Genomic DNA, 22,957 nt, shown 5'->3' with positions numbered 1-22,957 from the left:
ATTCAGTAAAAACAGACTGGCGGGATAAACATAAACAGCAGTTTTGACTTTAGAAGGCCCATGTCTCCTAATTCTAATATATTTTCCTATGTATAAAGGCTATTGTATTCAGACCTCAAGGACTGTGTTTATTGTCCCGGCAATCTCCATCAAAGGTCTTTGCTTCTGCCCAAAGGCTCTCTGCAGGGTGAAGTGAATATGGCCGATTATTGTTTGTAGGGTCATGGAGAGGGAAGGGTTTGTAGGAGAGGAAACTGATGCAGCCTTTTGTGCAGTCTCGAGCTGCAGCCAAGCTAATAATTTAAGCTCCTGTGTGGAAGGCTGAGACCCGGATTATTGCATGTCAGGGTGGTGTGTAACTTGTGTGGCAGTACATGCGGTGTGAATATCAAAGGCTCAAAAACACACCAGGAGTTGAATTACACAAGGAGGATGCATATTTATAAGCTAGGATTTCATGAGCTCTAGAAGAGGAAGAGAGACCAAACAGAGGGTCAGCGACTCTTCCCTGTGCACCTGCGCCTGTGTGCGTTTGAAACAGAATCCACTGGGCACGTGGATGCAGCATGCCCCGTGCTCCTCTTATCAAATACAGCTTTTCTATAGACGGTGGTGGCTTGTGGAGCTTGTGCAGAAAAAGGAGCCCCCAACAGAGCAGCTGCCCACTGAAGCTCATTGTCTACCCTGGGGTCTGCCCATGGCCGGCAGGTACTCACTGTCAGCCCAGGACCTGTTTGCCCTCTCTGTAGTTGTGCCCTTTCCAGAACGCTGCATGGTAGCATGGTGACTGTCACTTAAAATATGAGTTTAAGTTCCTCCCATGCCTTTCTGTGGATTCTTCTTCTCCTCCTCCTCCTCCTCTTCCTCCTCCTTCTTCTTCTTCTTCTTCTTCCTCCTCCTCCCATGCCTTTCTGTGGATTCTTCTTCTATTATTATTATTATTACTACTACTATTATCTACATTTAGATGTTCCGTAGTTTATTGTATTTATTATTAATATTACTACTACTATTATCTACATTTAGGTGTTCCGTAATTTATTGTATTCTCCTTCTGAAGGACTTTGTTTTGCCTCTGTGGTGGACATTGTTCTGGTGAGGCTGTTAACCCTTCATTTACAGTGTGGGAATGAAGAGAGAATGCCAGGAAGAATGCACCCAGCTGGGCTGAGGGTACAGCGCAGAGTTAGAGCCTGGTCTAGCGTATGTGAGCCCCTCAGTTTAAGTTTGAATAGAACCACAAAAAGAAAAGGAAAAAATACTTGACTGTCCTTCAAAGTGACTGCATAGACCATGTTCCACAACACCAATGTAAGTCTGGTGGCCTTGTATGTGCCCCACATTTGGTGCTCAGTGTTGGACTTTAGCCACACAAAGAAGAAGTGGTGATACTTTGTTGTGTTTTCAGCCTGTTTAGTGCGATGCCTGAAGCTCTTTTGTCTGTTTTTAAACCAGGTGGCATGTTTCCTTGCTGTTGAGTTCCAGGAGTTCTCCATATGTTCAGCAGATGACCCGTTATCGGGTGTATCTTTTACACCAGCCCTTCTGGTCTGTGGCTCTTGTCCCTCCATCCTGTCGGCAATATTCCTCAGCAGGCAGATGTTTCTATTTTTATTTATTTGATTTTTTTTCTGTGCTGGGGATGGGTTCCAGGGCTTCTTGAGTGTTAGGCTCCCCTTCTTCAGAGCCCTGCCTAGCCCATAGGCTTTGAGTTCTGATGAAGTCCAGCTCATTACTGATTCTTCCTTGCATTCCACCTTGCTAGTTTCCCTAAAAAGTCACCCAAGTCATTTAGATTCCCTTCCGTGTTACCTTCCGGGAGTCTTACTTAGCATTGATTGATTTATTCATTGTGAAACAGGGTGTCACTATGTAGCCTTGGGTGGCTGGAACTTGCTGTGTAGACCAGGCTAGACTTGAACTCACCCACAGAGATCTTCTTGCCTCTACCTCCTGAGAGCTGGGAAAGAAGAGGTAGCCATCATGCCCAGACAAGGCAGTCTTTAATTTCTAATAGGATTGAATTGCAGTGTTAAAAATGAAAAATGCTATCTTTTCCTCTTCCATCATGTAGTCTTACCACTTATTAGGCAGAGAGAGTCTTAAAACAGACTTAAATCTGCAGATGAGAAAGACCCAGGCCGAGCCCCAAGCCCCTGGACTTCTCACTGTGGCCTGTGTAGTTGCTTAATGTGACCTCCCACATCGCTGTCTTGTGAAGTTGGTGTTTGGATTCCCCAGCAGGAAGAGTTCCATGTTAATGATGCTCTCTGGGCAACAGTCACCAGAAGTGTTCAGTCCGTGGGAAGCTGGGGAAACACTCAGGTATTACCTGGATATTTCTTGATTGGTAAATCTAGTCTTCTTGTTTTGTTTTGTTCTGTTTGAGACAGGATCTTACTCTGTAGCCTGGAATTTCCTGGTGTGCATTGTGTGGCTCAGGCTGACCTTGAACTCACAGTCCTTCCTTCTACCTCAGCCTCTGGGATTACACATGTGGGTACTGGTTCCTGGCTTGAACCTCATTGTCTCTGGAGAGAACTTCAGCACCTGGAGCCTCCTCCCTTGAACTTTAAGATAGTGCTTTAAGTCTGAGCTTTTGTCCTGTGACCTGCAACACAAGACCCGTCCTCCCCGTCTCCTTTTATAAACACACGTGTTTCTTTGTGTCTGTGATCTTTGCTTTCTTCATCAGGTAGAATTCAGTTCTTTCTTAAGTAATTTAAAGAAGACAGAGAGGCAAGCGGTAGGGCCTGGGGAGGCTGCAGGTGGTTTTATGGCAAGCTTCCCTGGATCTAATCCCTCCAAGAACAAGTGGGGAGTCCATATTCTGTTAGTCAGTGCTGGTTGAGCACCCTATAGTCCTTAGGAAATGCTTGCAGGTGCACACAGCTGTAACAGGGGAAGGAAGAATCCATCCAGCCTGTTCCATAGGAGAAGAGAATGTTCACACGCGTCAGGAATCTACTCCAGGTTGGGGTTGCTGCTCTGTGCTCATTCTCGCTGGGAGATGTGGAGTTTCTAATTTCACACAGACATCTGGACCAAGGGATAGAGGACATGGAAGAAAGTAATTAAAGGATGTGATGTGCTCCCACTCTGGAGACACAAATCATTTTTTTCAATCTCTTAAAAGAAAAAAAAACTTAACTTTTGAAGATTTCATTTGTAAAATTGACTGTATTTTATAAGCAATGTTTAAGTTCATTGGTGATAAATATGCATGTTTGTGGAATAAAATCCCATTTTTTATATAACGCTTTAATGGAAATGGCAGTTTTATGAAATGAAAGTGACTAGGAAAAATCTGAATGATGCTCATAAGCCTTCCCATCATTTTTATTGAGGTTTTTGTGTGTTCTAATTCATTAGTGCAGGGGAAAGGCAAGCACTAACACGGTTTATCTCCTGTAATTACTCAAATCGAATCTATTTTCAATAAAATTCTTGAAGTAAATTGCCCAGAGTGGGGCGAAGAGGATTGGCCTGTTTTTGCAAAATGCCTTGATTTTTTACCCATGAGACTTTGCTGTTCTCCTAGTGATGTCTGCACTGCATATATTTCCAGCACAGCTCCCTCCAGAGGTCTACAGATGAGTGCCAGACCCAAGGCGGGGTGCTCGGGGAGAAATACCGCTCACTGCTACCAATATTGCTTGTCTTTTAATAATTTAGGCCATCTTTTATGTGATTCATGTAAATTGAAATACCATTTATATTGCCACATAATAGGCAGACCTGGGTAACTTGCCACAGTGTGCTCAGTCAGTGGAATCTAGCTTATGTTTATAGAATCCCAGAAGATGTTGGTGAAGCCTATAACTGGGCTCCCCACCCCAGCTTAATGGGGAGCCGAAGGGGAGACACTGGAAACTGTGGTGGGCATAGTAAGTGTTCTGTCTTCTCCATGGTGGGATGTCTGTATGCTGTGGTGGGTATGTTATATACCTGAACTAATAGTATGTCCGCACTTGAGGCTCAATGATCATTCTGTATATTTTCCTATTTGTTTGTTTTTTGGAGACAGGGCTTATTTTTGTATTGTAGATTGGCTTAGAACTTGTCATGTACCAAAAGATGACATTCAACTTCTGATCTTCCTGCCTTCACCTTCCCAAATTCAGGAAAATAGGCATGACACACTATGACCTGCCTTTTTTCCATAGGCCTATTGGGGCCTTTCATGAGTGACTCCCCCACCGCCCCCGCCCCTGCCCCCGCCCCTGCCCCTAGAACTCCCTGAATGACCACATTTGCAGAGCAGGGTTTGGTGGTTTATGAAATTCATGCCTGCGAGTTGTACCCGTACAGGCTTGTAGGGCTTACCACTGTCTTTGGCCCTAGAAAAGCTGAGCTGTTTTTAGCTCTCCTTTTTATAGCCTGTGCTTACTGAAGTGATCCCCACCTTAAGTAAAGGGGTATCAGCCTTCCGATCTTCCCATGAGTCAGCCTACATGCAGTGCAGGTGGGATAGGGTAGAATTCCAGAGAGCTGCTATCCCACACACCCTTGGACTGTCTTAACACCAAGTGTCTCATTTCTCTCTAGAGGCCGAGAACCTGTTGCCTCCAGCATCTAGCTCTCCTTCCCCGTGGCTGCAAACCCTTTGGGCCAAGGCTAGCTGTCTCCCATGCTTTTCCAGTGGGGGAAGGGGTTGGTTTTCAGTGGAGTCAGTTCTGGATGTAGCTGCATTCCAGATCCTTCAGGAGGTTCTCTCTCCTGTCTTCAGCCTGGTTCCAAGAGGACCAGGGTCAGGGCTTCTTGAAAGATAGGTAGCAGGAGGAGACCTCTTCAGGTGCTTAGATGTCCATGGTGCTGTCCCTGATATGAGAAGAGCTTCTAGGTAAATGATTGTCAAATGCTAGCCATCTTGTCACATGTACTGCAGTGCATGCATGCATCCCTGCAGGCAGCGAAGTGCATCCCGAGGCAGTAGAGGAGGGGCTGATGGAATAGCAGGTTCTATCCCTGAGTTGCCACCTACCCTGGGTTCCTGTATGGACATGGCACCAGGCTTGCACTCTGAAGTTGCATGAGTGTGACTGGAGACCACTGTGTGACAGAGCCAAGCTGAGTAGCCGTGTTGGGAGTGCTCGTTTTGGCACAGTGAGGTTGCAGTTTGTCTGGGCCTTCTTATGGATAAGATTGTCCATTAGCAAATGTGGGGATTGTCTTATGGTCAGATTGTTCCCCGTCACGGACATCTATCCCATGTGGACAGCTCAGTGCTTTCTTGGAGCTGCACTGGGTGCTGTAGGCTTGGTTTTGGACTCAAGCCCCGTCCTCTCAGCCCAGCCACCATTTGTGTTTAAGCTAAGCCTTTATTCAGTGGGTATTTCATACTTTGAGTACCTCAGAGGAAGCCAGCCTGAGGCACTCATTTTTCAGGAAGTAACCCTGAGTAGTTTTCTTCTTGGGGCATGTGTCTGGAGGCCTTTACTGAGCCCAGACACAAGGCTGGGGACTGAGATGGACGAGGGATAACCCTTCCCTCAGGAGCACACTGTCGAGTATCTGTTGTCTTCTGAGATGTGACAGGTGAGCTGGTAGAGATTCTGTGTAACCACGGAAACAGAGCCCCCTTCCCTGCTTGCTTGTAACTGTGAAGGCAGGAGTGGAAGGCCTGCCTATAGGAAACAAAGATGTGCCACTCCTGTTGAAATAGGTAAACATGAAGTGGATGTAGGCCTGGGGATGTGGCTCAGTGACTGGGTACATAAGCACAGGTCCCTGAGTTAGCTCCATAGCAACACACAGAGCCGTCAGCACACACATGCATGCGCACATGACAAGAAAGAGAGGCCTCCCCCCGGTTGACCCTAAGAAGCCTAGTGGTTAGATGCCCACTTGCTCGCGTGTAGATTAGTGAGCAAGAAACAATTGTGTGCACTGTACATTGCTACTAAGTCTAGGTAGTTGGACAAGCACCTCCATAGTTAATGTTAGTTACCTCGGGCACAGAGGAGAGAGAGCTTATTAACTTCTCCTGATACTTAATCTTCCATTGTTTGCTTTGGTTTAAGAAGCATGTTTTACTTTTTTAATTAAAAAAAATCTAATAAAGTAGGAAATGAATAAGTAATAGTAATGAACAACAGCCTAGGGCCACGGAACACGGCTCCAGGCTTCTTGGGAGCCTCAGTGCTTAGAGCTGCTAGCAGGGCTCTGAATGAAGCCGGCTGTCCTTACAGACACACTGGTAGGTGTAGGTGTTTTCCTGTCTACAGAATCCCACCCTCCCAAAGTCCACCTGGCACCTGACACTCTGCTCTTAGTAGTCAGAGGGGACCCATGCCTGGTCCTTTGTACAGTTTCTGCTAGACTCCACTGTGGTTCTGTGGGAGTGAGTGTTGGGCATGAGTGACTGTTGTCAGATTCGGACTGTGTGTATCTATGTCCATATGTCCTTTCAGCTCTCACAGGGGTCTCCTATCTTCCTGAGCTCCTACTTTCCTTACAGGACACCAACTAGTGTCTGTCTCTCCACGTAGGTCCCTTCACTGATGTCGTCACCACCAACCTAAAGCTTGGCAACCCAACAGACCGAAATGTGTGTTTTAAAGTGAAGACCACAGCACCTCGCAGGTACTGCGTGCGGCCCAACAGTGGGGTCATTGATGCCGGGGCCTCTCTCAATGTGTCTGGTAAGTCCTGAGCCGCGAGGTCATGGGTGGGTTCTGAAAGCCCCAGAGTCATAGGGCCTTGTCAGTGCAGGCAGTTCGGGCTAGTACAGGAAGTTACAAGCGTCCCTCCACCTCTCCTATCCCACCTCTGGATACAATACTTGGTGCCTATCACCTCCGACTTTCCATAGTTCATGTTTCAAAGTCTCAGCACCTTCGTAGCCGCTGCAGAATTAACGTGGTGGCTGTAGAGGTGGCTGTAGAGTAGGGCCTCCGTTATTTTGGAATTCATTCTGCACCTTGACAAATCAGAAGGGGCTGAATAACAAATTTGCTTTGTGGGAGAATGCTAAATAGCATTATTTTCCTAATGCTAAATGATTTCTGACATTGCTCATGCCATCTAGTAATTGGAGGTACACTTTGCCCCCTGAAAGCTGAGGAGGTGGGGCTGAAGAGATGCACAGGCAAGGCTGTGGGCTCTGTGTGTTCTGAGGCCCCCTCTCTCTGTGAGACTGCCCGGCTTCTGAAAAGATGCTGATAAGTGCCCAAATTGAAAATTGAGTTTCAGAACTAAGGAAGCCTGAGTGATATGTTAGTGTTTAAATGTATTTAGAAACTGGTGAACTTGCAGCTCATTAGAACTCGTGATGCTCAGAGGATCTGTGGGGGAGTGCATGTCCTTTAGACACCAGTGACTCAGTGGCCCTCAGCTTCAGCATCGTGAGAGGGCACTTCTCCTTTGAAGTGAGTGCCTGTCGGGGGTTTTTCCATGGTAGCTTTTGATTGTGATACATTTGGCTATTCATTTGACACCTAAAAGAAAATGATTCACCTCTTTGGAAAGATACAAGGTGTTTCATTATCTCAGACTCTGAGTCCTCGCCTCTGTTGGTGCCTCTCATTATGGAGCACCTGCCCCAGCTCCCCCTGTGTTTCCCCCTCTGAGTCTGCAGGGCCGGGTCTGGACTTAGGAGTCAGACTTTCAGTCAGGAGCAGTTAGCTGGTAGCCAGCCCTGTAGAAGGGTTCCCACTGCTGGACCCCACACAGTGCCATCATGTGCAGGACACATTGTCCCTTCTGTTTTGTGTCCATTTTGAATCCCGGGGTGGTGTGTGACAGAGCTAGTGCTCTACGTCTGGCCTGCTGAGATATAGGGGGAGTGGTCAGGATGTGATGGCTTGATTCTCTGAGTGTCTCAAGGTTTTTGCTAAGATTAGGGCAGCTGGATTCTAATAGCCTTTACCCCCTTTTGTGTGGTGCCTGAGGGCCTTGCGTTGAACTGTCTAAGCCTTCTCCTTTTTTTAACCACCATCTGCCAATTTCTTTCTCATTAACACATTTCAGAAATTTTGAGTTTATTAGCAGATAAAATCACCAATTTTCATATGAAACAGGCAGCCTGGTTATCTGAATAAAGTAATCTTAGCAGGTAGTTGTGTAGTGCCAATGTATGTGCATGTCTACCTGTGTGTGCATGTCTGCATGTGTGTGTGTGTCTGTGTGTGTGTGTGTGTCTGAGTGCCTGTGTGTATGCCTCTGTGTATCTTTCACCAGGAGCAAATCCTTCACTGTCCCAGGAGTGCTCTGACTGATGAGTGTCTCCTTGTTGAAGGCAGCCTTTGTGTTGAGTCTTCTCTCTGCAAATTAGAAAATAAAGAGCCAGCATGGATGTGCTCCTTCCCCGGCACATGGGCTCTGTCACGTGACCACCAGCCATTTGGGATATGGGCAGATGTTCTTCTGTGTTTCTGTGTTGCTGCCTGGGCAGCCTGAGAATGCGTCTGAAATGTAATGCATCATAGGGTTGAGGAGACAGGAGGAGTGACTGAATAAGAAACATGTTTGCAGCTTTTTCCTGCTGAGGTAGGAGTGCACATGAGAAGAGTTGCTGGTGGTGGTCGTGGGGACCAGGAGAGTGGCACAGCCCGTTCAGTTTTAGGTGCTGGGTGTACAAATGTCACATTCTACACATGTATATCTCGGGCTGGGAAGTGCTGTGCTTGTCCAGGCCTGTTCCTTGAGGAATACAGCTGTTGGGGTGAGGATATGATGAGCCAGAGTTCCTGGAGAAGGCAGGCACACAGGCAGAAAGAACATTGTCCTTAGTGTTCTCACACACACCCACTTATGACTGACTGAGAGGTTAGGACACGCAAGCGTGAAGCTAGGCCTGTCCTGATCCCATTGGCTGACATCTTGCCAGCCTGGTCACCTGTGCACATTCTGCTGGTGCCGCTGTGCATGCACAAAGCGTTTGCATTGCCTTAAAAAAAGCAAAGGAATTCTATGCATTTTACGTATGCATGGCCTTCGTGAAGTCCTATAAAGCACGTGCGCTTAGGAGTGAATTTTCCTTTGTAATTTACAAAATGGTGGCCATGAAATAGACTTAAAATTGTATCAGCATGGTTCTCTTTAGTACCTAGAGTGTCCCAGGATATCTGGAAGGGACAGGGTTAGTGTATCCCTGCATTTCTGAAGACCCCTGGGAGGTGCTAGCTATTAGACAAGGCTATAAATCATCCATGTAAGAGGCTGGGGGAGGCGGGGTGAGGAGCAGGAGTTGGAGGGGGATGGGAGTGATAGGGATAGGGCTGGCCCTTTAAAGGCATTGTCTTTGGCATCTTGGCTGTGGCAGGCATGGATAGTGATTCCCCAGCCACACCCCGAGGTGCTCTGCTTGCCTTCCCAGTGAACCTGACCTTAAGTCACACTTCAACAGCTCAGGCTCTGACATAACAAATCTATGTGCATGGGGTTTTTGTCAGTAACCTAGGCAGTCCAGTTGCAGGTGGACAGAGGGTAAAGTGTGACGTGTGGACATTTCCAAGTGAAGTGCTCTGGGCCTTCCTTTTTGTCTTTATCCTCTGTACTGCTCAGCAGTCTGCTTGTTCTGAGACACAGCCCAGCTAGCAGTTGCTCCCAGAGTGCCAAGGCTTGGGCTGCTGATGCTCACTGGCTTTCAGGACTAGGCTTGCACCTGTGGATCTGCACCTTGACAGCACAGGCATGCAGAGGTGAGCCTGCAGGAAGGAAGGAGATTTCCCAGAGGACATGGGGAGGGGAGAAACTCTGCTTTCATCACTCCTGGGGTCTGGCGGGGTGGGGGGGGGGCAGCAGTGTTCTAGCTTTACAGAACTAAGTATCTTTCAAATTGTATGGCAGGGAAATATTTTTTAAAGCATGTAATTTCTGAAGATGTCTTTGTAGAAGGCTGTTAGTGGTGGCGGATCTTGTTTTTAATGACGCAGTTTAATAATGAGGGACTTTTCCATTAATATTCAAAACCGTGTTTGCCAGCATGTACAGCAGGTGAAGAGATAGAATTATGAGCCCATCAAAAATACTTAGGCTTCCTGTAATATGACATTAAATTTAGTATTTGTATAACCTCTGTGAATTCTAATCGCACGAAGTGGTAAGCTTTTATTTGCAGTTCAGTTGTGCACATTGCCTGTCCCTATGCCAAGTGCATTACACATGCAGGGTGTCCACAGGAAGCAGGGGCAGAATCATTAAAGACACCAGTATCTAGATACAGACTCACTTTACTCAGTGTGCCCTCGGATTGAAGAGGGATTGAAGCCCAGCGTAGGTCTCCCAGGATCTGAGTCTGTGTTTTAAACTGGAATTCAGAGCAGAGGGGGCATGTTGCTTTCTGAGAGTCTCTTCAGGACTCGATTTAATTATGTTTAGACATAAAGTTCTTCCAGTGAGGTGCAGAGGACAGAATGAGAATCAGCAGCTCGTGGGATGGGGATGTTGGTCAATTAATGTAAGTGGGTAGTATTGCAATTGATAATTAATCCGTTTATGATGGTGCCGGCTCGTGGGGGATGTTGCTGTTTACTGGCATTGGACCAAGCAGCTGTGGGCTGCAGCATTCGGGTGTTGAGCCTCAGGGTAGAAGTGTACTTAACCTGTTGACAAAGAAGCCTGGCATTTGTCTTCCAGTGTGGACAGAGGGGCTGCTGTGGGGACTTCAACAGCAGTGCCCTTCCTTGGATCCAACCCTTGCTTTGGAGGCTCTGATGAATAAGCGCAGCCCTTTCACTGGGTGGCCTCCATGAGCCGTCCTCCCCACTCCCAGAGAAGAGCAGCCTAGGCTGCAGTTTAAGATAAGTCTCTAATCTTTTCACCAGATTAGATTATGGCTTAAAATATTTACCAACAAAAACGTAGCTTAATTGTGCTTACAGCCTTTCAGATCTTGCTGTAGGACGCAGGCTTCTTGGGAAGACCTTCCCATCCTCTCATGAATATGACCCACGGGCACAACCTAGAAGACTGCTCAAGAGATACTTAGCTGAAAGGTCCCTTTTGGCTCTGCAAGGTGAGCCAGGAGTACAGTCTATAAAATTTGGGGCAGCAGAAGGTGCTGAAAGTTATCTCAGTCTGTCCTTGTAGGTGGTGTCTTTGGCTCCCCTTGAAGTCCCATCCTACCTACTCTTTGTAACTTCAGTGCCAGCTCATTGCAGAAGGAAGGGAGAGGACAAGTTAGCTGGGAGATTCCTGGCCATGAGCACCCAGAAAGCAGGCGAGAGAGAAGTTGCCAGGCACAGGAACTGCCCCTGCCCGCCTTAGGCCACACTGGTCTCTGTTGTAGATGGTCAGTCCTCAGAGGTTTGTCTCAGTCTCCCTGAGATCAGCTAACGCTTGGTGGGGCTCCGGGTGCACAGTTATACTAGGAGGCTGTGTTCTGCTGTTAGCTATGGCATAGGGAGGGTGAGGGGCCTTGCTGTTTGACCTGTATAGCCTGTTACATGCATCCTCTCTCTTGATCCTGAAGAAAGGCTGAGGGCCTCACCGTGGGCTCTGCACAAACAGACGGAGCAGACGGCCAGGTGTTTGTTACCTGAGCTGAGCATGTGAGCCAGAGAGGCCCATAGAGGACACAGGTAGAGCAGCAGTGTTCTTATAACCAGGTGAGCTTAGTTATAGACCTGCTCGGTTTGAATAGTAGAGGCCCAGGGAAGTAGTCACAGTGGCCCCTGAAGGAAATAATGAACTTACTCATGGCAGGAGCTTGGGGCCTACCCAGTTGTCTCAGGCTAGAGTCCAGCATTCATGGCCACACTAACCACCCTAGCTGTAAGAAGCTCACACTTGTCTTCTACGACGCTGCTGCAAATGCATCGAGTTGGTAGATGGACTCTCGGACTGTGAAAGGACGGAGGAAGCCCAGAGGCCGTGAGCAGCTCCACTGGGTCTCTTCTGCTTGGGCAGTAGCTGCTGTTACAGGAAGTTGTCATCTGAGCGCTGTAGGGGGCTGTAAGGGTGTCTTCCTAGGTCTAGAAAGCTAATTTGGTGGGAAAGAGACAGGTCTGCAGAACTGCTGCTTGGGACTAAGAGCGTGAGTGAGTGAGAGTCAAATGGGTGTGGCTTTGTCGAATGTGGAGACATCTTCAGGCGAGATTCAAAGACTGCGCAGTAGAGCTGTATAGACGTTCCTTACTTACTTGCCTGACCCACTGTGGTGTACATGAAAACGGCCGTGGCTGCCTAGCTCCCCGGAAGCAGCCTGTATGCTGCGTTTAATCAGATCGTCATTTTCTAAGCCAGTGTGTGTTTTAAGTGGCCCGGTTTTCCTCTTTTGAGGGAAGTCTGGAGTGATCGATCCACTTCCTCACGACCCTGAAGGTTCTTTGCAAGGAACCTACCTTCATGTCTAACGCAGCAGGCTGTGTCCTCATCCCCGTGTGGGTGAGGGTGACTGAGCCCAGGTTGTCTCCTGGTAACAGGCCTCTTTTAATGTTCTGTCAGCAGATGCGCTCTGAAAGGAGGGACGGTTCACTTAGGGTTTTTATCATCAGTGTCTCTGGTATTTAAATGAAATAAATTAAGTTAATGGGAAGCTCTTTTATAGCCTGTCATGGAAAAAGTACATAATTTGTGCCACAATTTGCAGCGAGCTAGCGCTGACCAACATTTATTCCTCCATGTTCTCATAAAACCTCTGCTGAGACTGGGTTTGACAGGTGCTGGTGGCAGCTGAGGCAGGGACTCGGAGGTGTACGTGAAGGGCTCCATGAGGCAGGGGGTGGGTCCTAGGTGTACCAAGGGTCTGTAGAGTGTCATCTACAAAAAGGACAGCCAATGCGAGGCAGACAGCTGCTTCTCTTCTGGTTTCCGCAGTGGGGGAGGGGCAAGTCTCCACCTTATACCCAGAGCTTCTTAGAAGAGCCCTCCAGAGGCCCTGGTTCCCATTCTGGGCTGAGGTTCTCTGGTCATCCTCACTGGAGCCCTGAACATTGATGTATGTTGACTTAGGAATTGTGACTGGCCACCACTAGGCCTGCCTGTGTGCCCTGCCATCAAGGGTTTCTCTGGGCTCAAGTGCACTATGGGGCTGAGCAGTAGGGTGCTGTAGTCTAGGAATGGGGGTAGTGAGGGATGCTGTAGGCCCAGGAGTGGGGTAGTGATGGTTGTAGGCAAAGCTGCAGTTTTGAGGTCTTGAGATATACTCTTACTCAGAGTAGCACAGGGACCATATGCAGTGCTGGCTTCAAACCTGCCCCTGTGGCTCAAGCATGGCTGCAGATAGCTCCTTTCTCTTTAGATTGCTTATAAAAAGGCTGCCCATAGGCACTAGTCCAGTTGATTCCCTCTAGAGAGGGCCAGGAAGGCAGTGTATGTGGCAGCCGTGCTCCTGTGTAGTCTCTAAACTTTGTGTTAGGGACAATTGAAGACCCCAAAGAGTGTAGCAGGTTTGTGTGAGCTGTAGTGATATTTATTATATTAAAATTTTTTAAATGACTAATTTCTTTAAAAATTACAATCCGTCAATTACATGTTAGTAGTAATACTTTTTATGAAAGTAGCTATTCTCAAAGAAATTGGAAGGCTGGCGTTGTTGACAGCTTCTGCAAATCTGACGTCTTAATAGGCTGCTTCTCATGTCTGCTTCATTCAGTATGCTGCACTGCTGTCGTGGTGGGTTGGTCTCCCAGACAGGAAGTTAATAGCATCTTTAGACAGCTCTGAGGCAGACAAGAAGCATTTTCTTTGTTTTGCTTCTTCTTTTTTTTTTTAAATACTAGGGTTGACCCAGGCTTTGCATGTGCTTTGTAGACCAAGCTGGCCTCAAATTAAGATCCACCTGCCTCTGCCTCCAGAGTGCTGGATTAAAGGTGTGGGCTACCAACTACAGGCAAATCGGACCCATAGTGTGGGAATGAATGTAAGCCTGGAATCAGCCAGGCAGGAACCCCTCCTAGCCTTTTATCTCCTCCTATCTAGGAAGGAAAAACTTCTCATGGGACAGACTGCAGTGGGCAGGCCTGATATCCTTTGATACACAGTAGCAGGAGCTGTGAAGCAGACCTTTGGGTTTGTGTGCGTGCCTGTGTGTGTGTGTGTGTGTGTGTGTGTGCGCGCGCGCGCATTTGTGGACTAAGGAAACTAGGTGCTATTTCAGGTTTTTTTTTTTTTTGTTTTTTATTTTGTTGTTGTTGTTTTAATCAGAAAAATAGAGAGCAGAATAATGCCCTCCTCCCACAGCAGCGCCTGCCTCTTAGGATGGAGTGGGGTAATGGCAGTCTGAAGAGCAGGAGCCTAGGTTCTGGTTGGAGATGCAAGGCCCACACTGACTCTGAGGCACCCCCTGATTGTGAACTTAGGTTTCAGGGAAGGCCACTAAGGGCAAAGCTTATTAAAGCTGTGCAGCAGAGAGTATGGCAGCCCTCCTCTAACTGGGCCTGGCTGAGTCATCAGGGAAACAGGTCCGAGGAAGTGAATCAGAATACAAGACTCCCTCAGTACAGCGGGGTGCCTTGGTGATCTTCCTCTGGGTTCTGGGTGGGGGGTAGGGCAGGAGTTGGAATTGCTTTTCCTGCTGTGGCAAATCCAGCTTTTATGCCGTCTCCAGAATTCTATTGGCAAAATCATATTTCAAGCCTTACCTTGATGAGCTGCGTGGGAAATGGGGTGGAGAGAAGTGAAAACCATCCTGAAACGATTTGAGTTATTCTGTTTTCTTTCTCAAAAAGATCATTTGACAATGCTTTCTTGAGAAAAATAGGACTTTGGTGTTTCTCCCATTTTATGTCTTCGGTGAGAGCTGTGAGATAGGTGAGGGTGGCTCTGTGTGAGCACACAATCTTTGTATCAGAAATCAGGCACCCAAGTTCCAGACCCACCTACAGTTCAGTTGGCACCTACTGTCAGGCTGGGACAGGCCCCAGTTTTTCTGACCTTAGCTGCTGACCTGAAAGATGGGGGTTGGGGAGGTTATATATCCCTGCTGGCCACGGCCTTCCTCAGGGTCCAGATGGGAGAGCTGGGGAGCTGTTTTACTCCACAGTGTAAGTATTAGCGTGACAAACGACTCCGATAACCACGTTGTGACCCTCCTAATGAAATATTTTCTTTCTCAGTGATGTTACAGCCTTTCGATTATGATCCCAATGAGAAAAGTAAACACAAGTTTATGGTTCAGTCTATGTTTGCTCCACCTGACACTTCTGATATGGAGGCAGTAGTAAGTACGAACACTTCTTCTTCTCTCCAGCCCACTAGGCCATGGCGGGTGCATGCCTTTCTGCTGTGGACGGGGCGCTGTGCTGTTAGGGAGGTGTACACTCAGGCCCCTGTGCCGCTTTCCTAACTTTGATGAATAGCTTTAACATTTGACATGGCTGTTCTTTTCCGACTCGGTGAACTGAACTTGCTTCAATTCTCTGCGCTTGTGGACCTTCCTTCTCCTCCCTCTCCTGCACCACAGCGGCGTGCTTGTCTCCACTCAGGATGCTTCTGGCCTGTCTCCAGCCCTCATGCCCGGAAGGGTTTGCCTAACGTTAAATGCCCCTCCCCTCCCCCCCAGTGATACTGCCTGCTGTTGCTTTCTCTGCGGAGTAGAAGTAGCTGTGGGCAGCTTCGTTCTTCCGATGCTTTACTGAGGATGGAGCTTGGGTCTTGTTCACACTAAGCATGGGCTCTGTCTGTCTCTGAACAACAGACCCTGCTTCTTTGTGCTTTAATTGCCTTCATTTCCATCCCTCCTCCCCCATGTAAGTACATGTTTAACAGTGTCCCTAATGTTGGTAAAATTAAGATGCCTTTGTTTTTATAAATAAGCAGTGTTTTATGGCATTGATTTGTCCAGAAGAAGAGGCATTAGAATGGCAATTCTCCCAAAGGTGGCTCCTCACCGACTCCAGGAGACAAGGACCTGGGGGACAGCACATGGGGCACTGATCCTCAGTATCTAGCCAGCCCAGAGATGGCCTCTCAGCGGTTGTTCTGTCTCCGAGCTGTATGTGAGGCCTTCTCCCCCACTGCTCAGGCTTTGCTTTGAGCCCGCTGTTCTGTTCGCATTGGTGCCTACCTTGGGGCAGAAAGAGAAGGTTGAGACAAGTTTTGAGTTGGAGCGAGACCTTGTCATAAGACCGACCCAGGGCATTTCTCTGACCTTTCGTTTCCAGATTTGTGTTGTGTTAGTCTATGTGCTGAAGGGACACATGACAGGCACAGACGGTGGACCGTTGACAGGCCGTGACTTTGGCCTGGCTTCCTCTGTGGTGTAGCTGGAAAGGTGGGGGCTTGGCTGTCCTCGTCTGAAGCTGAGGCCTGCCTTTACCCGTGCTATGGCCTGTTTTGAACGGACTTTGTTGATACTTCTTGAGGTTTAGGCCACCTGTGAATTGGGCATAAAAATGCAGCCCACAGGATTTTGAGGAGAGTGTGCCCACGTCTGACACGTCACCCACGTAATTAGGGCTGGGCGCTGCAGGCTGATAAAGGGACTTTTATTTCTCGGTGGGTTGTTCTTGAATAACTATTTTAAGTGTTTGGGCAGCTTGGAGGGCACTGTGGACACACCCCACTGAGTGAAACTGAGTTGGATGCAGGTGACTGTTGACTCTCCCACACCAGGCCCTGCTGTTCAGAGAGCCCGTGTTACTCTTAAGCTGACACCGTGCAGGAAACCAAGAGCAGTGCCCGAATGTTTCTGCCTCGATATCCTGTGTGTGAACATTTGTTACCTGAGCTGTCGTAGGCTTTCTTGTGCTAGCTGCCTACAGAGGATGGCTGTTGACTGTCCCTGAGCCCTGTAGAACAAGGACGCTGTTTACTACATAGTACAATATGCAGTCAGTACAGTGAGCTAGAGTTATCAGTAGCCAAAAGGGCTCACTCACCCATCCAGTGCTCTCTGAGTACTCCAGAGTGGCCTGTGGTTTTTAACAAACCCACAGCCCCTTGGGTTTCACTGCTTTAGGGCTCAGTTCTGTGGGCTTGGAGGGCTTTGATTATTTCCTCATTAAATTCAGATTCAAATCTGGGGGTAAGAATGGCCCATACTCAGGTGGTGTTACTGGTGGCTTGTCCCACTCTTGGTGTGTTTTGATGAGTTGGCTCAGGCAGTGTTAAGCCTGTTTGCCCTGTAGATTGTAGGCAGATCTCCGAGACCACTTAAGTGTCCTGCTGACCAGCAATGAGCACCCAGAGCTGGCCCTCTCATGATCCTCTCTGACTCATAAGTGGCACACAATCACAGACCTTGTACAGAATGGCAGTGTCTTCCTGTGTAGCTCTCTGCTCTCAGGGGTCCTGTGAGTGGGATGTGCTGTCACATTGACTGCTTGTGCCACACCTAGGGTGGCAGTGCTCTGGTGCCAGACAAACTGAGGGCCCTAGTTGCCATGCACAGTTGGGAGGGTGAGGGTGGGTGTCTTCCTTTTCTGAGTTGTCACCTTGCTGCTCTACTGGTCTGTCATTCCCAACCCTTCCTGGAGTCCCATCTTCCACATCTGAATGGAGACATCAGTGAGGGGCACATACCAGAAAATATCACTGATGGCTGTGGTAGCTTGGGCAGGGCCACCCTGATGCAGCCACTGTAGTGGGATGTGCCCCACTGGCATGTGCCAACGTGGGCTAGATACTCGTCCTCCAGCTCGCTAGGTAGTGTTTGCCCTGTCGTGTAAATTTCATTGTCTTAAGGAGACCTGGAATTGCCTTTATAGAGGGTGGGCGACCCTGTTTAGCTATGCTCCCCAGGCCTGTACTGCCCATGCAGCAGCAATGAGTGAGCTTGGACAGGCTCTAAGGAGCCAGGCAGCAAGACTGCAGGGTTTGCAAAGTGTGATAAATATTCAGGAGAGCTAGTGCATTTAATCTTGTCATGTTAAAAATATTGAAATCTCAGCAGACTTAAGTTCTTTATTTGATATACATCAGGGCTTTCTCATTAAGAGTATTTTTCTGAAATTGTCAGTTATAGGAGGAGAATTATTCTTCCAGCAGCTTGATAATACCCTGATTATTAAATTTAAATTGTTTTAGTGGAAGGAGGCAAAACCGGAAGACCTTATGGATTCAAAACTTAGATGTGTGTTTGAATTGCCAGCAGAAAATGCTAAACCAGTAAGTATGTCTCTCTAGCTAACTAGTAAGTATGTCTCTAGTTAACCAGTAAGTGTGTCTCTAGTTAACGGTAAGTATGTCTCTGATTTAAGGTGATCGAATGCTGCAAGCTGGTACTGATTTGCATGCTGTCTCCTGTGAAACCAAGATTTAAGTTGGCAAATTATTTTCCTCTCTCTAATGTATGAAGGAAAAAATAAGCTCAAGTCAACAGATAGGCTTTATAAAGTCAACCTTGGGGAAGCGGCTACCGGAAACAGTTTCCCCTTGAGAAGTGCAGCCTGTTGGCTCCCAAGGTCATTAATGCTGGGATGGTAAAGTAGGGAGACCAAAATGGAAGTCTTTGCCTTTGTCATCAGGTCAGCTCTCAGAGCTTCCTTGTCAGTGTCCCTTTCCCCATCCCCACATCACTTCAGCCCAGCAGGTCTGCCTTGAGACAAGAAACTCTTGGCCCCAGTGCTGCTGGCATTTTGTGCTGGATTGGGAGCAGCATCCTGTGTACTGTGGAGTGTCAGGCATGAACCAGACCCTGCTCTCTAGACACTAGGGGTAACTCCAGTTTTTCGTAGACATTGCTGTATGCTCACTGCCCCTTTGGGAGCCCTTCTTTTCCCTTGCTTCCCTGGCTGCCCCCTCTCCCTGTGGTAACTTCATCTGGACCCTCACTGAGGACCAGTGATGGCAGGAGCTGGGAAGAGGAAACGCTCTGCAGTATTTCTTCACGTGATCGTAATGAGCACCAAGAATGCTGTTGATTGGGGTCAGAACTGTGTCGTGTTTTCTTCTACTCTGTAATCAGCTACTGGCATCTTAGTTCTTTGAATGGAGAGAGAATAGCATCCTGTTGCAGGAAAGTTAACTTAAAAGCAGGGAGATATGGATCCTGACCCCAGTCCCATGATAAGTGGACTTGGCCTGGGCTCTGCCTTACAGTGGAGCTGGATGCCTGATTTTCAGATTGCTGCCCTAGAACCTCAGGTACCATCCTGAGTGCTTCCTAGCCCTGCTTCCACTGACTAGCTCATCCTCCAAGAGGGTACCCTCCCTCCTTTTATGCAGAGAGTTTGTGACACCCCCAACACAGCCCCTGCAGAACCATGCTGACTCCCGGCCTTGTTGCCCTGCCTATAGGTGGCCTTTGTGTAGCACTCTCTGGGCCTTCTATCCCCAGCCCCCACTGCTGGGATGCTCAGCTCTCCTGCAAAGGTACTTTGCAGCTGATAATTCCTGAGCTTGCACAATTGCAGTATGCTAATTTTTGCATGGCAGGAATTTGATAGTGCAATATGCATGGCCCCTTTTCTCCTCCTTGAAGTATTAGCCTCAGCCCAACTTCATTATTTGCCCTTATTCATAATTTCTAGGGCCTGGTAGCTTTAGATTATCAAGATATTAGATAAAGTGATCCATTTAAACAATAAATGTGACATTGTACAGTGTGGATGAAATGCTGCCTTGTGTCTTGTGTGTCGAGGACGACTTTGCATAAAATCCTTCCTGACATAGTTGGTAACACTTGGGCTCTCATTTATGTCTGAACAGCATGATGTAGAAATAAATAAAATTATACCTACAAGTGCATCCAAGACAGAAGCACCGGCAGCTGCAAAGTCCCTGACATCGCCCCTCGATGACACAGAAGTAAAGAAGGTGATGGAAGAGTGCAGGCGGCTACAGGGGGAGGTGCAGAGGCTTCGGGAGGAGAGCAGGCAGCTCAAGGTAACGCCCACCCTCCAGGGTCCAGTGGTCATAGCTGGGAAGTGGGGGAGGGGAGCCTAGAGGGTTTGTTTTGTTTCTTTGCATCTGCTTGCTTTTTTTCTCCTCAGGGGACATATTTGCAGAGCTTTGTTCCAGTTCTCAAAAGCCAAGGCACCTAACTAGGCTGTAGATAACTCAGGATGACTGGGGAGGCCGAGGCTCCCTTGCATGTTACTGTCCACACAGTTTGCATGAGCTCTTGGGTCTCAGGCCTCAGGCCGATTTGCTGAGCGTGTCTCTGGCTGACTTGTGGCCGGAGACCTGTGCATCTGACTGTGGATTTAGCTGATGTGGATATACCTGAACAGTTGAGTATAGGAACTTGAGTTGTAGCTTAAATTCTGGGGCCTATTTGTTCTTAATCTTGATGATGCCACCCAAGCATGTAATAGGTTTCCCCTCTTTACCTGCTGTGGCAGCAGATGCACACAGCACACTCCCTTAAGCCGACTCCCCTGCGTTAGCTCTGAAGGATATGCAGGAAAATGGCAGCTTGGAGCTGCCCTCGGTGTCTTTGCAGAAGCTTCTCTTGAGGTTTCTTTCTCCTCAGAAACAGAGTTCGGCACCATTTAAAGTGATCCACAGGTAGGGATAGCTTCCATGTAAACCCAGGAAAGTAAATGCTGCAGCTCATTCGTCACTGTGCGGTGATGCTGGCCGTGCCCACGAGCAGAATGTCTTTAAAGTAATATCAGAGCCATCTTGATGTGCATGTGGGTGGGGTGGGGTGTGTGCCGGGTGCTTTACCCTGCCAGACATTGCCTTCTTGTTTAGTGAGATCTGCTTGTGTGCCAGGCGTTGTGGGCTCAGCTATGAGCAGGCTACCCTGGGAGCTCCCTGTGAGTGGGGCTGAGGGGGAGACAAGACAGTGATGGTTACAACCCATGTCCTTGGTAGGCTTGTGGAGAGCTGCAGATCCACTTGGCATTTGGCAGATAAGAAAGAAGCAGAGGAAAAGGACGGAGAGTGTCAGCAGTGTCGGGGTCGGGGTCGGCCTGGCGCTGGCCCTGTGCAGAACTGGGGCCTGGGATGGGCCGTTGGAGGAACCTGCAGAGCCTTTAGCCCAGGGTGGGGGGTGGGGTGGGTTGCAGCAGAAGCAAAGGAAGACAGACACTTCATTTATTTTTCACCTGTCCTGGGGATTGTGATGGGTATGATCTGGTGTCTGCCTGCCTGAAGACCAGAAGTCACGCATTAGTTAGAAGGCAAATGAAGGTTTTCCTCTTTCCCCATGGGGACAGTGGGTGTTCATAGTATGTGTTTAAAACTGGAAGGGACACTTGATCTGGCAGTCCCCTAGACCTGTTCCAGACCACCAGAGCTGCAGGAGATGCAGGTCCCTACTGGACAGCTGGCCGTGGGTTGCAGCTTAGGAATACCTGAGATTTCACCCAGAGATGAGCTGACTGAACAAACTTGAGGGTTCAAGACAGGGCAAAGGTCAGACCTGCAGGTAGACAGGTGAGGCTGAGACATGGCTAAAAAGCCTGGCTGCCTCTCTGAAGACCTTTCCTTGTGGTTCATGGAGAGATGAGGGGTGTTTTTGGTTGGTGAGAGAGAGAGAGAGAGAGAGAGAGAGAGAGAGAGAGAGAGAGAGAGAGAGAAAGAGAGCGAGCCAGGAGGTGCCTGACAGTATGGTTTGGCTGGATTGTGTCTGCCCAGCCCTGAGCTGCTTCTGAAATGTGCCCTTGTTCCCCCAGGAAGAAGACGGACTTCGGGTGAGAAAGGCGATGCCGAGCAACAGCCCCGTGGCGGCTCTGGTGGCCACCGGGAAGGAGGAGGGCCTGAGCGCCCGGCTGCTGGCCCTGGTGGTTCTGTTCTTTATCGTTGGTGTCATTATAGGGAAGATTGCCTTATAGGGGCCGCATGCGAAGGATGGCAGGTTGGATTGACGGATCTACCACACCATGGGATTCAAATTTATCATAACCATGCGTAAAAAGAAATTAATGTATGACGGCATCTCACAGGTCTTGCCTTTAAATACCCCTCCCCATGCACACACAAATGCACACACAAATATAGCATAATATAATGATCTTTTAGAAAGTTAAAAATGTATAGGGAATGGATGGGGAAAGAATGGTCTGTTGCCGTAGGACGGGCCGTGATTAACCACAGTGGCATCTTGTAGCTGTCACGCTCAATTCGGGTAGGCCTGGGCACGTGTTGCTAGATCACTCTTAAAGCAAGAAGCTCCTCCTCGCATGTTGGGGCTGGCCCGTGGGCGCGGGAGTCCTGCAAGGTGGGGTGAGTTGTCTTTTCTTACCCACGTGGCTTCCCCAGACCTGCTGTTCTGTCCAGGCATCGTCTCCTCAGGCCTACAGAGCTGTAGGTGCCAAAGTGCATTGCACAGCGGCCACATCTCGTGTACCTGTGGGTTGTGCGGGAGAGACATGAGTGGACCAGCGGGTCCAACACAGGGAAATCCAAGTCTGTGCTCTGTTCTCTTGACGGGACCAAGCTAAATTACCGCTGGTTCGAGTCGTGAACCGAGTTGTTCTCGGAGATGCACACGTGACCTATTTCATCTCGGGTGTTCCTGCTGTCACCAGAGAACAGGCAGTGAGTGCTGCAGATCTGCCAGTCAGGAGCTGCTGCTGTGGGCTCTGGAGGTCTGAGGGATGGGGAGGGTCTGAGTCAGGAAGTGTTCTGTTGTAGGTCAGTAAGAGCTGTCCTGAGGAGGGGCGCTCTTTTTAACGACAGTCAGCTCTGGATTACCCAGTCTTCTAGATTGCCCTACCATCCATCCTTCTAAAACATAGGCCAGCCTTGACCTGCCCTTCTCAGGATGAGTGAGTCAGGCTGCAGAGGGTGAAGGGCATAGAGGGGGTGGGGGTGGGGGAGCCCCTCAGCAAATCCATCTGCTGGTGATGAAGAGTCCTGACTGTGAATTAATTTCATGCCATAAAAGACCGATCCAGTTCTGCTCAACTATGTAGCATCTTAAAGGAAGAGATTAAAATAAAGCCCCAAATTAAGAGTCCTTTTGTCATTTTGTCACATTTGCTGTGTGGGGTTCTTATTATCAATCATCGTTAGTGTGCTATGGAAGGTTGATTTTAAAATGAGCTCCATCAGTGGGAAACACATGTGTAATGATTTGACTCTGCACACATCTGTGTACACACGCACACACATATATTACTATTACTTTTATTATTATATTTTGGTTGGCTTCAGCTTAACAGCAGGAGCCATCTCA

General features: G+C 48.4%; 1 protein-coding gene across 1 annotated transcript in view; it reads left to right on the top strand.

Annotated features, from left to right (window-relative positions):
• Vapb (VAMP associated protein B and C) overlaps window positions 1-22,738 on the top strand; it is a 38,997-nt gene extending 16,259 nt beyond the window's left edge. The window contains exons 2-6 of the mRNA XM_021153711.3: window positions 6,492-6,644; window positions 15,003-15,106; window positions 17,914-17,994; window positions 19,537-19,713; window positions 21,453-22,738. Coding sequence (XP_021009370.1) covers window positions 6,492-6,644; window positions 15,003-15,106; window positions 17,914-17,994; window positions 19,537-19,713; window positions 21,453-21,611 — 674 coding nt within the window. The 3' untranslated portion in view covers window positions 21,612-22,738. The remainder of the gene's footprint in view (window positions 1-6,491; window positions 6,645-15,002; window positions 15,107-17,913; window positions 17,995-19,536; window positions 19,714-21,452) is intronic.
• Window positions 22,739-22,957: the final 219 nt, after the last annotated feature.

Source organism: Mus caroli, unplaced genomic scaffold, assembly GCF_978045245.1.
Source record: "Mus caroli unplaced genomic scaffold, Mus_caroli_1 scaffold_2, whole genome shotgun sequence".
NCBI classification, from domain to species: domain Eukaryota; kingdom Metazoa; phylum Chordata; class Mammalia; order Rodentia; family Muridae; genus Mus; species Mus caroli.
The sequence above is the reverse complement of the archived record's forward strand: the minus strand, read 5'-3'. Positions and strand labels throughout refer to the sequence as shown.